The 17,602-nt window shown below is 35.7% G+C and overlaps 1 protein-coding gene across 2 annotated transcripts; it reads left to right on the top strand.

Annotated features, from left to right (window-relative positions):
- The first annotated feature begins 482 nt into the window (after positions 1-482).
- On the top strand, positions 483-16,442 carry LOC125868170 (mediator of RNA polymerase II transcription subunit 25). 2 transcript variants are annotated; one of them, XM_049548786.1, is made up of 14 exons: positions 483-733; positions 5,241-5,271; positions 5,468-5,531; positions 6,113-6,243; positions 7,004-7,189; positions 7,271-7,336; positions 8,275-8,485; positions 9,403-9,542; positions 11,647-11,700; positions 12,136-12,164; positions 12,980-13,048; positions 13,171-13,264; positions 15,857-15,946; positions 16,051-16,442. In XM_049548786.1, the coding sequence occupies exons 4-14, from the start codon at positions 6,118-6,120 to the stop codon at positions 16,135-16,137; spliced, it is 1,152 nt and encodes a 383-aa protein (XP_049404743.1). In that variant the 5' UTR covers positions 483-733; positions 5,241-5,271; positions 5,468-5,531; positions 6,113-6,117; the 3' UTR covers positions 16,138-16,442. The 2 variants fall into 2 exon arrangements, with proteins under 2 accessions (XP_049404743.1, XP_049404744.1); XM_049548787.1 differs by lacking the exon at positions 11,647-11,700.
- Positions 16,443-17,602: the final 1,160 nt, after the last annotated feature.

The following is a 17,602-nucleotide window of genomic DNA, read 5'->3' as shown; positions in this document are numbered from 1 at the left end:
AGCATACACATTGAAATAACATTTTGGTCCCTAAATTGTTTACTAGTCAATCATGCATTTTATTTTCAAAATAATAACTTAATATATTTAAAATATATAAAGCCAGTCTGTTCATGTATCGCGAGTTTGTTATAATCGATCTTAAAGGGTAAACTTTGCCTTAGCTGCTTACTCGATATATCACAATGTCCTTATACAAATTGATTCGTTTTTCGAGCTTTACTTCTCCCTCCCCTTTCCCTAATTCAAATTTAACATGTTACATAGGTAATTAAGGGATAAAACGATTAAGAACTATGTAAACTTATGAATATTTACGTACAATCATACAAATAAACATGGTTAAAAGTAAACAATTAAAAACTTAATATGATATTATCAAAGATTAAAATAAAATTAAAAAAAAAACATAATTGAGTGGCAAAAAATGCTATTAACCTTGTGATTGAATAGTTTTATTTCCTTAGTTTTTCATTTGGTGTTTGCTATACTTCTTCATCAGAAAAGGTGTAAAAACCTGAAAAAGATCTAAATCTTCGCTAATCGCTCATGGATATTGCTATGGAGTTTGATAGAACTAACCAGCGAAGGAATTTGTATTCAGTTTCTAGAATCTTCAACAAAGCAAACATGGCGGACAAACAGTTCATCGTTGTTCATTTGTGCGGCGGTGCAATTATTGGAACTTTCCGGCGAAGAGTCGATTCGAATTACGCCGGCTTAAAACCATACGGTACTCATTTAGGAGATGCAATTTCGCTCATATCAGCAACATGTTACTATACTATTTTGGTTCTGTGTTTTTTTTAAAATTGGAATTGAGTTCGGGTTGACAGTCAATTTTAGTAATATTCATATGCTATAGTGCTAATTTGTATGACGATCTCATCCAAAAGCTTAAGATGGTAGCGAGGGGAGATCCAAGGATAATTTTTAATTTCTTAATTATGTTTGCAATGTATAGGATTATATGTATTGCATTTTGTGTGATTTGATTTAATTAGTTTATATTTGAGGAACTATGCTTCATATGAGCTTATTGAACACAGAAATACATTAAAGAAACAAGAATAAAGTTGGATGTTAACCTTGAGCTTTCTTCTGGCTCAACAGAGACATTGACTGGAGCTTCTTGACGAGGGTTAGAGTGGGGGTTTTCTAGGTTTGGACTTGGGAACTTTTGAAAAAGGTAGCTTTTTGACAAATTTTGGTGCTTAATCCACAATATTTTTCGCTGTGGTTTGCGTCTTCTGTCAAGGGAGCATCAAGTGCTTATTGTATGTCAAAAGATATAAAGGGCACAAATTGATTTCTTAACCAAACTCATCAAGTATTCTCTATGTCTGTCCATGAGTGACACGGGTCCCGCTCATCACTTGGGCCTCGCAACAGGCAGTATGTTGCATTACCCAACACTAACTCATGCAAACCACTTTTCATTTTCTAAGATTCTCCGCCGTCAAAATCACCCCTCTAGTAGCCTATACCCGTGAAGCAACACACCTTCCTCGACACCTTAGGAATCCAGACCGAAGTACGTAGAAAACTAACCTCTGTCCTAACTAGGAGCTTCTAGTTCTCATAAAAGAACTCAACTAAGGTCTAAGAATGAGTTGTTATTCCTGAGATCCCAACTCAAGGGTCACACTTGTCAATTGGCTCACCTTGCTTTTGGAGTAAATTTGGAATCTTTGAAACTCGGTCACCTCTCAATCCTTGAAAGTCCTCCTAAACTTCATATCCCAAAAACTCCCATCTCCTTGTGTTCCCTAATTGCTAAATAGACGATTCCCTCTGGCAAGAGACTCTATACAACACCAAAAAATCATCCTTAAGCACCACTCCTCCACACCATATTTGCCCGCGGAATCTAATTCTACTCCCATCTCCAGCCTTAAAAAACAATGTTATCAAAGAATGCATCCCACCCTTTCATTATATTCCTCCACACACCACACCCGAAAGACATTGTGATCCCATTTGTTCTCCATCCTCCTTTGGTTACACCATATTTATCCATAATCAACTCCCTCCATAAAGATTCTTCCTCCACCAAAAATCTCCACATTTTGTTTTGATAAAGGTTACATAAATCTCCACAATTATTTACCCAAAGTACTTTGTTAAAAACCTTCAAGTCTTGGTCCCAAGCCCTCCCTACTGCTTAGGAGATGTCATGGTTTCCCAACGAACTAAGTGAAATTCCTTTGTCCCATCCATTGCATCTGAAAGGAAATTTCTTTGCAATATTTCTAGTTTACCAATCACCGTGACTGGTGCCTTGAACAGTGACATACAGTAAGTAGGGATACTCGATAATGTGCTTTTAATAAGCACTTCCGTGCCTTATTTGGATAAGTATCTTTTCTGCCAACTTGCTAACCTCTTCTTTACCCTCCAAATAATCAGATTCCAAACACCAAGATCCTTGTTCAAATCACCTAAGGTAAACCAAGGTAGGTAGTAGTGAGAACCCTACCCTACCTTGTAAAACTTCGGCAAGCATGCGAATATTACTCATTACACCAATGGGTATGATCTTACATTTTCTGAGGTTAATTTTAAGCCCTAACACCGCCTAGAACCAATTCAAGACTTGCCCAAGGATGTCTTGCTGAATCTCATTTGCATCAGAGAACACCAAAGCATCATCTCCAAACAAGAGAGGAGAAACCACCATGGTACCCGACTTCACTAATTGTAACTTTGAACGACTTGATATACTCCTAAAACCGCTTTTTCCATCATTTAGTACAAGAGGGCCTCTCAAAGAGGTTTGGAGAAATCATAAGAGTATTTTGGAGAAATCACATTCCCTCAATAGGATAAGTCTATGAAAATGTCTACAACACCTATACTACAGCAATAACAATGTTCTAGAAACTGATTTGATTGAAAAATAAAAGCAAACAATGGCTTTGAAGAACCCAAACCAACAACATATTTAGTAGTGATTCAAGCGAAAGCTACTCAGTTGACTCTTCTAGCTAAAATCACTAAAGTGAAACAGAAAGAACCCTGGAGCCATATGGACAGTAATTGTTTGCTCTGTAGCGGAGGAGAGAAAAATTGATGTGAGTTTTAAGAACCTTAGATCACCCTTACAAGAACAATTGCAAAAAAAGAAAAAAAAGAGAACGACAAAAACAAAACAGGACATAAAACATTTCAAAACAAGGAAAGAAAGTTATAAAACTATTGGATACTGTATGTCATCTAATAACCACCCTTGAAAAGAAGAGCAATAAATAATAATTTAACTAAAATTAATCGTCAACACGACTCAATTCCAATAGAACAAACAAACCAAAAAGGAAATAAGCTTCACTACATTGATAACAATAAAATAAATGACAAATCAATTTATTTCATCTTATCTATGTTTGCTTGGATCGTTTTTCTCTTGACTGATTAATGAATTTTTTAGTTTCCAAAAAATTCATTAACCAGTAAAGTGAAAACAATTATAGCAAACATAGATGAAATGAGGGGGTGTATGTGGATGAGACTGTACCGAATCATTTTCTCGAGGTAATCGGAAATGATTGTTTTCCCGAAAGGTCCTATGGCACCAGTGCCTTCAACGACAACAATTAGCTTTTTTTTTCATGTGTGCTTTGCTAATGATTCTGCAGATTGATTGTTGTTCGCCGCCTATAATTCTATTTATTAGATGGTATACAAGTTCATGGATAGGGTTTAAACTGAAAATGTATGTGTAGACATCGAAATTTTGTTGGATTTAAGATGGGCCTCTTCAAGATTTAGCCCAATCCATGTTTTTCAAACCTAGATTATATACGTTGAGGATCTCTACAAAAAGGTGTTTATGATTCTTGTAGATTTGGATGGGCCTCTATAAGAATTACAAACACGTTTTAGAGGACCTCTACAAAAATGTATTTATGATTTTTGTAGAGGCCCATCCAAATCTCCAACAACCTCTAACGGACCTCTGGTTTGAAGAACATGGATTGGGCTAAGTCTTGTAGAGGCCCATCTTAAATCCAACAAAATTTCGATGTCTATACATACATTTTCAGTTTAAACCCTATCCCTGAACTTGTATACCATCTAATAAATAGAATCATAGGCGGCGAACAACAATCAATCTGCAAAATCATTAGCAAAACAGGCATGATGAAAAAACAGCTAATCGTTGTCGTTGAAGGCACTGGTGCCATGGGACCTTTCTGGAAAATAATCATTTCCGATTACCTCGAGAAAATGATTCGGTACAGTCTCATCCACATACACCCCCTCATTTCATTTGATCTATGCTTGCTATGATTGTTTTCTCTTTACTGGTTAGTGAATTTTTTGGAAACTGAAAAATTCATTAATCAGTCAAGAGAAAACGATCCAAGCAAACATAGATAAGATGAAATGAATTGATTTGTCATTTATTTTACTGTTATCAATGTAGTGAAGCTTATTTCCTTTTTGGCGTGGTTGTTCTATTGGAATTGAGTCGTGTCGACGATTAATTTTGGTGAAAATAGTTTTTATTGCTCTCCTTTTCAAGGGTGATTATTAGATGACATATAGTATCCAATAGCTTTATAACTTTTTTTCCTTGTTTTGAAATGTTTTATGTCCTATTTTGTTTTGTTTCTCTTTTTTTTTTATGCAATTGTTCTTGTAAGGGGTGATCTTAGGTTATTAAAAAACTCACATAAGGTTTTCTCCCGTCAGCTACAGGACAAACAATTACCGTCCATTACTTTAGTGATTTTAGCTAGTGGAGTGAACTGATTAGCTTTCACTTGAATGACTACTGAATATGCTGCTGGTTTGGGGTTCTTCAAAGCCATTGTTTGTTTGGTTTTTCAATCAAACCAGCCTTTAGAACATTGTTATTGCGAGAGTATAGGCGTTGTAGACATTTTCATAGGCTTATCCCATTGGGAGAATGAGATTTTTCAAAAATACCCTTGTGATGATTGTACACTAAATTGACTGTTCTGCGACATCAACAACTGTGGTGCTTCTTGACTATTCAAAGATTTGCTTCTCCTAGATCTTTTTCATTTTGAAATCGTTTTCCCCCGATAGTATGGTTGTTTTAGATCCTTAATTGCCTGCTTCTATAACTTAAGAGAGAAAGTTGAGAGTTTTATACTGTTGGAATAGCCTTTTCTGTTTTCTTTAAATCTTAATTTGATGCTGTGAAACTATATCTTGATTTGAAATGTCAATCTATGTTGCGTTTGGCTTATAGGCTTTTGTAAATTTTTCAGGTCCTTCGCTGAAGCTGATTCAATAGAACAGGTTTGTAAATTCATATTGTTTATCTTGTAAACCTTTTTTTTTCATTTTTAGTATTCCATGACGGTGATTGTAATGTCCAAATACTATATACTTGAATAGGAGGAGATGATATTCCATTACAGCATGAGTTGAAGGCGATAATCAATTTCTTATTTTTTTTTAAGCTAATTTTACTTTTCTTCTGTTGAAATTCTAGAACCCATCTGCTGGCGATGTAGAGCTGTCGTTGGTGGTCTTTAATGTGCATGATTCCTACAGTGGTTTGTATCCGTTTTGTTCTTAATTACCTTTTATTTTGGCTGATGCCATTGCAACTTGAGTATGAACAGTAGTTGTGTCATTCACATAGAAAAGCCTTCTTCAGACCCTCTCTCAATCTCAACTAGAAAAAGGAACAAACATGTGGAGCAATTTTTAAATAGATCAGGATCTGTATATGACTGAAATTTAGTCGGTGAATCATCTTAATAGGCATGTTATGGACTGTTTTGTACAGTTGGCCACTCCACCATTATTAGAACGATCTTCTTGTTTGATCCTCGTGTGCTCCATGTTTAGAGAAACATTTCAGTATGTGATTTCTATATGTCAAATATTTGTTGCACCAGAAGAATTTGTTAAATTTGTGTTATTTGCATGAGCCATGAAAGTAGACAAAGAGCCTAGTTGAATGGGCTTATAGCTTATGGCTTATAAAACTTTGACGGGAGTAATGCGTCCTAATTTAATATTTTGAGGCTTCTTTCACCTCTCCTTGCGTAAGAACAAACAGCTTTTTCTTTTTTCTTTCTGGTTGACGTTTCATTTTTCTCCATCTTCTGTTTCACCATCTCTTACACAGCTTGCATGTTACAAAAAAGTGGCTGGACAAGAGACATAGACTTGTTTTTCCAGTGGCTATCAGCTCTACCTTTCTCAGGCGGTGGTTTCAATGATGTTGCCGCTGCAGAAGGCCTTGCTGAAGCATTGATGGTGCGTTTTACTGTTTATAATGTTTTGAAAATGAGCATTTCTGATATTATGAGCAGTAGTTTTGTTTTGCTTGGTATACACATCTCTTACTATTTTATTTTCTATCACACGCTTTCCTCTTTGTGCTTTCTTTTGCTTTCTTGGGAGTTCTGTGAGGTCCATATGATTATCAATTATATTTTTTGTATATTCTGTACCATTACTCACCAGTCTAGCTAACTTGGGATTGAGGCGTAGTAGTTGTTGCTCTTTGCTATGCTACTGCTGTTCAGAATAGTGACTAAGCCTCTTGACCTCCTATTTAAAGGTTCTTCTGTATAAACTAGTAGATATGAATTGGGGAAAGCAAAAGTTTTTTTTAAAAGAAATACCAGAAAGATCCAAGAAAAGAAGTTCACAGAAATGGGTTGAAGGGAGGATGAAGAGGGGGTGGGTTTGGGGTATAGCTAACAAGTCACAAAAGCTTCTGATTGAAACAGAAATGCCAATGTGCTGTTTTCTTTTTTGGAGTTAGTCACTGTGATTGTTTGGTATAAAAACCAGACAAATGGTTGCCAATACTTAAAGCCCCAAGTTTGTTATCGACCTATATCGTACTGTAGGAGGAATTGATTATATAGTGGATGGAATTTCTTTATGTGTTGGAGCACAATGTAACCTGAACTGCTCCTACTTTGCTCACATAGCCTTTCTCTGCAAAACAAAATTGTTTCTTCCTCATACTGCATGTATATATTCATTTGACTGATTTTTCATTCAGACGTTTTCTTCACTCAAAAATGCTGATGGGCAAAGACATTGCATTCTTGTTGCTGCAAGTAATCCTTATCCATTGCCTAGACGAGTTTATTATCCAGCTATGCTGAATCTGGAGCAGAGTGATAATGAAGCACATACCAGTCTTCGACTAGCTGATGCTGAGACAGTTGCAAGGGCATTTCCTCTGGTACTGGTTGATAACCCTTTTCTCTTCAAAACCATGGTGCTTCCCTCATATTCCTCCGCTGAATGTTTTCTTTTCTTGCAGTGCTCTGTTTCCCTCTCTGTTATATGCCCAAGGAAGCTTCCGAAATTAAGAGCAATATATAATGCGGTAATTATGGGCAATTTTTCATTGAGCTTTTCCCCTTGTTTTTAGGGTCAAAACCTGTTGATAATATGTTGAAGTGATACACGGTAATTACTGTTTGCATGTCCATTCAAACTCCTGTAGGATTAATTGCGTCACCCTCTTTCAATTAAAGAGTTGCTAAATTTGGGACTCATCTATAATAGTTCAAGGTTGAAGATTCGGACTGTAAAGTGATGGTACCATATAGTTTTTTTTCCCCCTTTCAATGAGTGCACATAGTCTTAAGTTGCATGGAATGTTGTTAGAGGAACTCTTCTTTTAAGTTTTTTGCTTGGGTGGTTATGCCATCAGGAGCATCCCAATTTTTCAAAACTATGGATTTAGGATAGCAAATCCAAATTTGATAGCAGTGGCGAAGCCAGGAATTTATACTAGGGGGTTTCAATTAAACAATAAAATGTCACATAGTACATTTTTTCAATGGAGTGGATTCAATTACTCACTTGCTCCACCATTATTTATTAGTCTACATGCCATTATCATTTGTTATTGTTTTGTCTTCAATAGAGAAAGGTGATCTATGGTAAAGTTTATAGTCACTATTATTTCGAACTCATGGTGCTTGTTTATCATAAGTAAAGATTTACCAAGTGCTAAAGTAGGTTCTTGCAAACTTTGTTGCCAATTTAAAGTTGTCACCATTTAGGGAATTTTGGATAAGTTATTGGTTTCTCTTTTGATATCTTGAAATCCCCCATGCTAATGTTCTTGCTTGACATACTAAGTCATGATTTCTGTGTTTAAATCCTTTCATCATTCAGAAGAATAAATTTAAATCCTGCTGACTTGGCATGCAAATGCTAACCTGGTTATATTTTATTGCTGCTGATTTGAAGTAGGAAACATACTGCCCCTTCATTTTAGTTACCTATACTAAGTGCAAACTTGTCTTGATCTAGGGAAAATGCGATCGACAAGCAGCTGCCCCGCCCGTTGATACGTCTAAGAATCCAAATTTTCTTGTATTAATTTCGGAAAATTTCAGTGAGGCCTGTGCTGCTTTCAGTCACACTGAAATGGAAAGTTTGGCGCCAAACCAGACCCTGGTTGAAATGGATATGTCTTCTGTGCCTCCAGTTTCCGGTCCAGCAGCAGCTTCTAATCCATCAGGTCAGGCAAATTCTGGAACTCTCTCTTGCATACATGCCTGGTATGAATGTTTTCTCTGGATAGTGTTACAGATATGACTGATTCATTTTAGATGTCCTTTTTCTGTTGAAAGAAGATTATTTTGTGAATATAAAATGAGAAGTACCCTCTAGAGGAGAAGTCCATGATTAAATGATGAATGAAAGGGAGCGATTGACAACAACTGCAGCACAGTGAAGTTAGACATACCACAGCATATCTGCCAAATCTGGAAGAAGTGTATTAGTTGGATATAATTTGGGTTTAACATAAACTTTTCATTACTCTTGATCGAATCCAGACAGAAGAAAAAGCCAAATAATAATACCAATAGTTATAGTAATAACAGTAGTATCAATAGTAGCAGCATAACAATAGATGATCATGAACGATGATGATAGTGAACCAACACAATTCAGGATTAATGTGAATGCTTTCACTCTATTTTTTCCTTGTTGTTCTTCCTTATGCTGTTGCTGATTAATTTGCTGCAACTGCTGGTGTTGGGCTAGACCTGTTAGATAGATGACTGATTGCTTAATGGATACAGTTCCTCTATTGCTAATAGTCTAATACATGTCTAATATATATATCCATCACCCTGTCTCAATTGTTTGATGCATAAAAGTAGTCGGAACTTTTCCTTTCTTCTTCTTAACCTCATCTATCATTGTCCTTTTCTGATGTTGGATTGAGTTGTATCTCTGCATGAATACTGTCTTACTTTTCACTTCAACTTAATGCAAGTCAAAATTAATGAATCTCATCTGTAACATATGTAAACTGCTTCAATGTCGATAGTTGTTGGTTCATAAATCTCCTGTAGAGCATCCTATGTTATATTAGTGATTCACTGAGTTTTGTTGAAGGAGCTCTGACTCTTTTCTGTTACCTTTCAGCTATGAATCAACAACCAATTTCAGCTGGAAATATTCCTCTTGGCAGGAATAACAGTGCAGAGGCTAACATGTCTCTATCTCAGCAGCAAACATTGGCTACAGTACCATCAGCTCCATCAGGTTATGTCGAATTCTGGGAGGTAAGGCCAACTAATAAGTAGAAAGAGCTGAAGATGGACGGCAGACTCTATGCTCCATAAGAAAATCCTCCAATAAAGTTTTTACTGTCTAAATGACAGTTATGATTTAAATTTGAACTATTTTAAAGAGTGCCGTATATTTAGTTTTTGTTGATGTTTTTATGCTGCTAGTTAATACCTTGATTTAAAAGTCAAGAAGTTTGTGATTCATTAATTGACTAGCCCTACTATCTCTGATGTCAATTCTACATTGGATGCTCCTAAACCGCTATGTAGTGGTTATTTTTTCTTCTCACTGTGATCTGGCAGGCTTATGGATTAGGCTAAGATGTCTTAACTTTTGAAAAAGAACAAAAGTTTTACAAATTATCTGTTATTTGGTGTAACCTCATGATCATTGTAGTGTAACGCCTAAGTTCTATAAGCTGAAAGATTTGTATGGTGGTAGAATTTTGTTGTTTACTGCACATGTCTGTGATTACCACTTCCGAATTCTTTTAATGGGCTTTTTCTGCAGTCACTTTAAAGGTTTCAATTGACTGCTATATCTTGCTTCGTTTCCTAGACACCAACTGTGCAAATATCGCATCCAAGTGTCATCCATCAATATCTGGGAGATTTGTTCTTGTAAAGTCTGAATTGATGCTTTACTCTGACCCTAATATCCAGTTTCTAGTTACTCAACCTTGAAATGAAGTTGCTCCATTGATAATTATTTGACCAGTAATTAACAAAAGAGAATGTTGACCAGTGATGTCGGAAATTTGTAAAAGGCAGTAAATAAATTAAACTGATGTGAATTGTGTCCTAGGTCAGTGATGTGTTCCAGTTCTTAGTCATTTTGTTGCTTTCTTTAGTGACATAGTCTCAGAGAGTTTAAAGTTAGGATTATGAACAGTATAAGATAGCAGAAAATAAAAGTGTGAAATCAGAGGATGGCTCATTGAGAGGGAGGGAGGGGGTTCGCCATGCAAAATCCTAACTGAACAATTATTGAACAATACTTAAAACATGAACTGACTAGATGAGCATTTAGCATATAATTGCAAGATGATGCTTAAGCTTGGTACGACTGGATGAGTACTGAATTTTTCTTATAAAAGATGAGTATCGAATTAATTAGTTTGTAAGAAAACACTCAAACCAAAGTAGTTAACATGGCATCTTAAGATGTCAAAGTGGAAGTACTATGAGCAGAACATGATTAACAGGCTTTTTGGCACATCAAGAAAGTTGACAGTCAGAAAGGGCCATATATTTTTTTCGTTGTTGAGCCTTAGACAATGCTTTTAGCTGAGAAGGGCAATAGTAAGAAGTCAGCTAGGTATCTTACTTTTTCTATTAAAAATATGGTGCTTTGTTTACTCTTCTACGCTTATTCTAGTGACCTAATCTTCCTTGACAATTCGGAGAAGTGCTAAGTTGCTTCATATGTATTGTGAAAAAACGACTAGTACTATTTTGTATGATGTTACTTCAGTTTTATTTACTTGAACCATAACCAAACTTTTGTGAATTACCTAACTTGTGACCTCTTTGTTATGGAGAAAAAGGGGAGAATTGGATTTTTAGGTCACTTACAATTTTTTTTTAGTTTTATGTTTTTCTTACAAGTTACAAGTGATCTTCACTTTTACACATAAGAGATCTGAAAAGGCCATTTTCTTCTATTCTTTTTAAGTCTCCAAGAGATCTTAATTCCTCGAGAAAAAAGTTATTTGTGATGCAATAGATAAATAAACCTTTGTGTGCACTGACTTTGCCAAGAAATTGTGACAAGGCCTGGTAAAGGACCAACAAAGTAGAACTTTGGAGTTCTCATAACACTACTATCAAAAGCAGAATGTGTTTAGTGTAGGTATTTCCTTATGAATTGCATGAATTCAAGTTATTGGCTATGTTGGCAAATGGGATTGGTATTGCTGATATCTTCAGATGTATTTTTCGGTGTATGTTTCTATAATGGAGATTTGGTGAACTTTTTAGTCATCCACATGCTTTATTCTTTTTTCCAATATTCGTCCTTAGAGATTTAAGTGCAGGCTACTGCATTTTGACATGATGTTGATGAAGCGTTGCTAACATTTTGATGAAAATGTTTCAGGGAAATTTATGTATGGTGAGGGGGGGTCAACCTGAACATATTTCGAAACTACAGGTGTGTTTAAATTTGTCTTGTGTGGGAAGTTTTATTTAGAATTTTGTTCCTTTCAATAGTTTTCATTGTTAGGTGCTAAAACCCACAGGATGGTGCTCCAATTTTCATTTGATAGATAAAGTAGCATGTTGAGGTATTATGTAGTTATGATCCTAGAGCTTTGGTCTAATGGTAAGAGCACAATCCATGATGTGTAGGTTAAGCACACATCACGGGTCGAACCTTTTCTCTAGAAGAATTCCTGTTATTTAAGTGGAGAAGGACAGAGGGTCCGACTCCTTATCTACCGAGTTTTGAATCATGAGCCAGTGACCCTCGGGGATTTCTCGCTTTTTTGAAAAAACTATTGTGTAATTCCTTTTTCTTGTTTTAAAATGTCTATTTAATTCTTTGATGATTGAGTAAGATCTTGTGGTTTATTTTCTCTCGTGACAGGGGTACAAGAAATCTTCAGCTTCTGAATCGTAAGTACATTTTCATTAATGCTTGTTTCAACTGTCCAACATTTACAATTCAAGTTGATTGCAATGGTAGTAACCCTCTGTTGAATGAAGCTACAGAATTCTTTCTCCTCGTGTGTAGGAGAGTGTATCATTATGTTTCAAGGTTAAGATGGTACAGATATGGCAACATTTATCACGTAAAACTAAAGAACTGTTGTTGAGGACTCAACTCAAAAATAAGATAGATTTCATTTCTCGTGAACTTAACCTCTCAAGTTCTTCCAACAGCAGCGAACTAAAAATTGGCGAAGAGACGAAAGACCTCATTGTTAAGTTTCAAAACTTGTTACTTTGGGAGAGATGGGTGATTTTAGTCTGATGATCCTTCACAATATTCTTTTACTAGAGCTCATCCAATTTCCTCTTTTAGTAATGAAAAGGAGAAAGTGTAAGGCCTCATTTGTTTGCAGTCAATGAAGGTTTTACTCTTATTTAGATTTCAGATCTTAGTCATCAAGTCTTTTGTTTTTTAGGTCTAAATCTATTCAGATATTAAACTTTAACAGTGTTTGTTCTTTAATTTTACAATCACTTAATGGATCTGAATGATTAAGATCTATAACTGGTAACTTGGTATTTCACAAAAAAATACATTTGCTGAAAGTACTTACAGAAGTCCTATAAAGTCCCATTCCTCTGCATTGCTCTTTAATTTTACAATCACTTGATGCCTTTTTCCTCCTCTTTGTTTATCTTGATGTCTTCTTTGATCAACCATAAAAGTTTCAAAGTGTTGGACTACGTTAATACTTTGAACTGTTTTTTATTTTTCTCAGGCCTGCTGCAAATTTGCCCCAAACATTGCAAATTCACCACTTTATGCTCAAAGATCATATGTTTCAACAGTAATTTTCTGAGACAAAACTTCTTATCTTGTTGGATCTTCTTCATTTATCAGATATTGATTCCTGTTCAGTCATGCAAAGTACAAGTTACAGCTCCTGATATTTTGTGACATTTATGCTAGAGTTAGACAGTGCACCACTGGAAAGGCAGATATTCTAGCTTTTTGGGCAATTGACAGGCATGGAGTTCTTAACAATCTGCAAGAAAGGAACTTAGTAAGTTTTCTCAAGTCTTAAAGATTTTGCGAGTAGAGCAGAGTTCAGTTATAATTCATTATGCTAGAATATTAGAGTTGTAAAAAGAAAAAAAGAGATTCGAGAATGAATTGCTTGCTTATTCCCTCAAGTATGTTCTTAAGTTGCCATAAATATTCTCAATTTTGGAGCCACAAAGTAATTTGTAAGAATATTTACCAGTTGATCATTTGAGTTGACGAAACATGCCACGTTGCAATCCGGTTCAATCAGTGGCTCAGATGGTTTGACTTGGGACATCCATAATGGAGATCTCAAGTTTGAAACCCCTTGCTTGCGACAACAAGGGGTTGACCTTTTGGGTCAAGCTCATTGCACAGGGTTTGCCTAGTGTGGTTTACCTCTGTGTGGTTTGCGAGCTACTGCATAGGAGTGGGGTCTTACCTCTCCTGTGTGGTTTGCGAGCTATAGCAGTCGCGGGTTCCCTTGTCATCAAAATAAAATAAGATGGCAATCTATGACATGCTTTGTTCTTTCAAGAAACACTAGATTCGAAGCAATGGGTAATGGAATATGTGTTCTACCCTTGCATCCGGTGAAGGTAGGATTCCAGTTCCATTGGTCTGAACCGCCTTTTTTGGTGAATAAATAGAAGAAATTATTTTGGTTTATTGGTGAATAAGAAGAAGAAAAAGATTTCCTTTTTTTTTCCGGGAAAGGAAATAGTCCTTTATTATGGAACTTTTGGACAAGAGAGAGAAGGTTCTTTTAAGAAGAAAAAGAATTAGAGGAAGAGGTATTGGAAGAGGGAGAGGCCGTGAGGGAAGTTTTTAGGGTAGGGAGAAAAAATTTCTAGAGTAGAGCTTTCAGCGAAATGGGGAAAGAACTTTTAGAGTAGGGACTCATTCCCTCGGCTCTTATAGAAGAATTTTCAGAGTAGGGATTCAAATCCTTGGCTATGATAATTTCAAGATCATGGGAGGACACCAGTCGCATAGGAAGTAGCATGGTCGGTCGTCAAAATAGTGCGCTATAACCATCGCCTGAGAGATAGAACTGTGCTAGATGCAAAAAGGAATAAGATAATCATAGGGACGGACACTTTCGCTGGCACGGCTGCCAATAGCAGAAGCTATTTGAGTCTCTACCAAGATCATAGAGGCTTCATACCAGGCAAAGTAAGAAAAGATTTGAGAATGAATTGCTTGCTTATTCCCTCAAGCATGTTGGGGTTTATATAATTTTTACAAGTATCCCAAAAAGGAAAGGAGTAAATCTATTCTTATTTACATAATTAAAGGGATTTTACACATTTCATAGATTTACAAGGAATAGGCTCTTGCCATATTGATTATTTTTTGATTCTTAACAAAGTTTAAGAATCCTACTATGAATTGTGGCATCTCCGTTACACGGTCATATGATTTGCACCCATACAGGCCGAGAATGGCATAGGTGTGATATTCTTGTTTATGATGTATCATCTGAAGTTGGTAGTCTTACTCTAAGTAGTGTATATTATAACTTCCAGAAGCATTATTGATTTATCATGAAGATGTGTATTACATTTCCATGTAATGAATATAATTATGTGCATAAACATAGACGTACAATCCATTTAAAGAGGCTTTTAAAAGTAGATATAGTGTTCTACTGTAGTGGAATGTAATACCTTATACACTACCAATTCACCTGGAGTTGATACACCCCTTTACAAGGATCTCACCACATAGTTAGCTGTTGGGTTAAGTTGAATACAAGGTTCATTTTCTTTTTCTTTCTAAAATAAGGGTTTAGGGTGGGGGTACTAAGAGCATGTTGATGCAGAAACTGTTCAAATTTCACAGCATCAGTGAGTATCAGAAGAAAGGAAACACATGGATATTTGACACTATATATACAGAATCTGCAGACAACTCGAGATGTTTATAAAATGAAGTCACATTAGTGGTTGAATTTTTGCTTGCTTAACACCTTACATAGTAGAGCAGTTTTAGTATCAGCATACTGGCAATTGTGAGTCAGATCATTAAGACATTCATCTGCGTCGTCAATTTCTCACTCCTTGAGAAAGCTACAGAAATTGGCAACTTAACCTGGTTCCAGTAGTATTTGTGGCAGTCGATATCCTCCATACAGTCGTTAGGCCTTGCACAACGGCACCGAAGCCCATATTTGATCTGGAACTTGAGAAACCTTCTCGGGCCAGGTTGACTACAAAAGGAGTGGCGACTGAGGACCATCCACCTCTTTTAGATCTTTCACCGCGTCACTGAGATTTAGCGATTCCCCCTTTTTTATTCTGACTAGTAGTATTTATCTGATGAAATGATCTTCTTTTCCCCTGTGGCAATTCTAATTTACAATGTATACAAATTGAATTCAATCACTATTGAAATTTGCAAGGTCTAATGACTGTTCTCTGAACTATCTACTGAAAAATTGTGCTCCTCTGCCCTTTACCATATTTCTTTTTTATTTCCTTTGCGGAGAGGGTGGGCGATCCACAAACCTCTCTCTCTTTTACGTATATGCATTACTTTATAAGGAGCTCTTATGCAGTTTTTTTAGTCTGAAATCTCAACTGACATTTTTCTCTTTATATTTGTTTAGTCTGCAGTAATTAATCTACCATCACAGACATTGTTCGTCTATGTTACTGATATAAGTTTCCGCTTAATTGGATTGCTCTTATCTAATGAGGTAAGAAACCTTGACATACTTTGAATCTTTTGATTACATTACCATTTAAATGGAGCTATATTTTTTGTGATATCTCAAATTCATGGATGTTTGATTTTTTTCAGAACATGAGGTTTAGGCCAACGATACCCAACCAGCAGTTGCAAGCACAACCACCTCCCGGAGTGCAGCAGCTGCAGCACAACCAATAACTGAGGCGGACTCGGATAACCAGGACTGGCTAGAATTTTTGAGTTTTGATGATTAAATGTAACAATGAATTTGACTACCAGCCATTGCAGAAATTTTCATCAAGCTAAAGCAGCAGAAATTTCTACTACTTAGCTATTGAATTTTGAACTCTTTTTTCATGCACTGTTGGAGAAATTGGCTTGCCCAATATGACTATTGTTCTTCATCCCCAAACCCAAACCTCACATTGTGGAATGGTTGTTAGTTATTCCTGTTGAAACTATTGGATTTACAGGTTGAGGAAACAAAAGTTTCATTTTTGTTATATTTACCTTTTTATCTTTCAACTTTTTTCGAGATCATAGATTTCTCTCTAGATTACATAGGATCTACTGGTGTGATCCAGTGGTCAATGACGTTGGTTGAGCACCATGAGATCTCAGGTTTAATTCTTAAGATAAAAAACATAATTTTTCCTAGACATCCAAGGTGCCCCCAACCTAACAAGAAGAAAGACAAAAAATACTTGGTGCATCTTCTTTCTAGCTTTGGTGAACAAAGTTACCTAGTGGGAGGGGTGGGTATTCCACGGAATTAATTGGGCTTCTTACACAAATATATCGTTTGGCTAACTAATTTATAAATATACACAATAAATACATGTATGTATATTATATGTACATATTTTGTAAATTAGATAGCTTAGATTCCTGCGTTCAACGAGACTTTCTTAGCTTGTCAAACTTGCTTCTTCACCAGGAAAATTATCTGATAAGTAAGATCTTTGATTGATGTATCTATCGAATGGCCTTTAGACACATAATTATCCCATTTGAAATCTTCAAATTCAAATTTGTTGGAACAAAAAAGTACTGATTAAATAAGGCCATTAAAATAAGAGGGCCCTTTCGAACAAAATCAATACAAGAAAAAAGATGTTTTCTCTTTATTTTGTGGAAACTTTGAATATGATGAATGTAAATGCCCCACCTTTCTTCTTAAGACAAATCACAAACACAACTCCTTTCACATGTTGGATTCTTATACCCCAAAACAATTAAAAATGATCAACTAAATTAAGTGTCCATCTAGTGCAGCTTTTATGGTCAATTTCATTTCTCTAGGCACAAGTTCCCAAAATAAACATTATTGCATTTTACTAGTATAGACTATAGTATGGCTGATTAAGCTTTATGAAAGTTAAAAAGTGTCTAATTTCTTTAAAATATTTTTTGGTAAAGAGTGTAGGTAGTAGAATTTATTCCCAATTTTTTCTTTACAAACCTTTTGAAAAATTATAAATAAAAAGAATATTTTTATTAATTTCATTCGAAAAGTGATATAATAAAATTATCATTTTACTTTATAAAGAGTGTTGAAGTTAAACATGAACAAGTAAAGATGGATAGAAGATGTAGATGACATTGTCATGGGCGGAGCCACCTTAGGCAAAGAATGATCCTATGCAACACTCTTTGTTGAAAA

The sequence above is a fragment of the Solanum stenotomum genome, chromosome 6, assembly GCF_019186545.1.
Source record: "Solanum stenotomum isolate F172 chromosome 6, ASM1918654v1, whole genome shotgun sequence".
In the NCBI taxonomy this organism is placed as follows: Eukaryota; Viridiplantae; Streptophyta; class Magnoliopsida; order Solanales; family Solanaceae; genus Solanum; species Solanum stenotomum.
This window is presented reverse-complemented; position numbering and strand designations above follow the sequence as displayed.

What these genes read in the sequence shown, in the direction of transcription:
- LOC125868170 (XM_049548786.1), top strand. Translation starts at nt 6,118, where the DNA reads ATGTTACAAAAAAGTGGCTGGACAAGAGACATAGACTTGTTTTTCCAG. An exon ending in TAAGAGCAATATATAATGCG is followed by an intron (nt 7,337 to 8,274) that starts GTAATTATGGGC and finishes GTCTTGATCTAG; the next exon opens with GGAAAATGCGATCGACAAGC. An exon ending in GTTATGTCGAATTCTGGGAG is followed by an intron (nt 9,543 to 11,646) that starts GTAAGGCCAACT and finishes AAAATGTTTCAG; the next exon opens with GGAAATTTATGTATGGTGAG.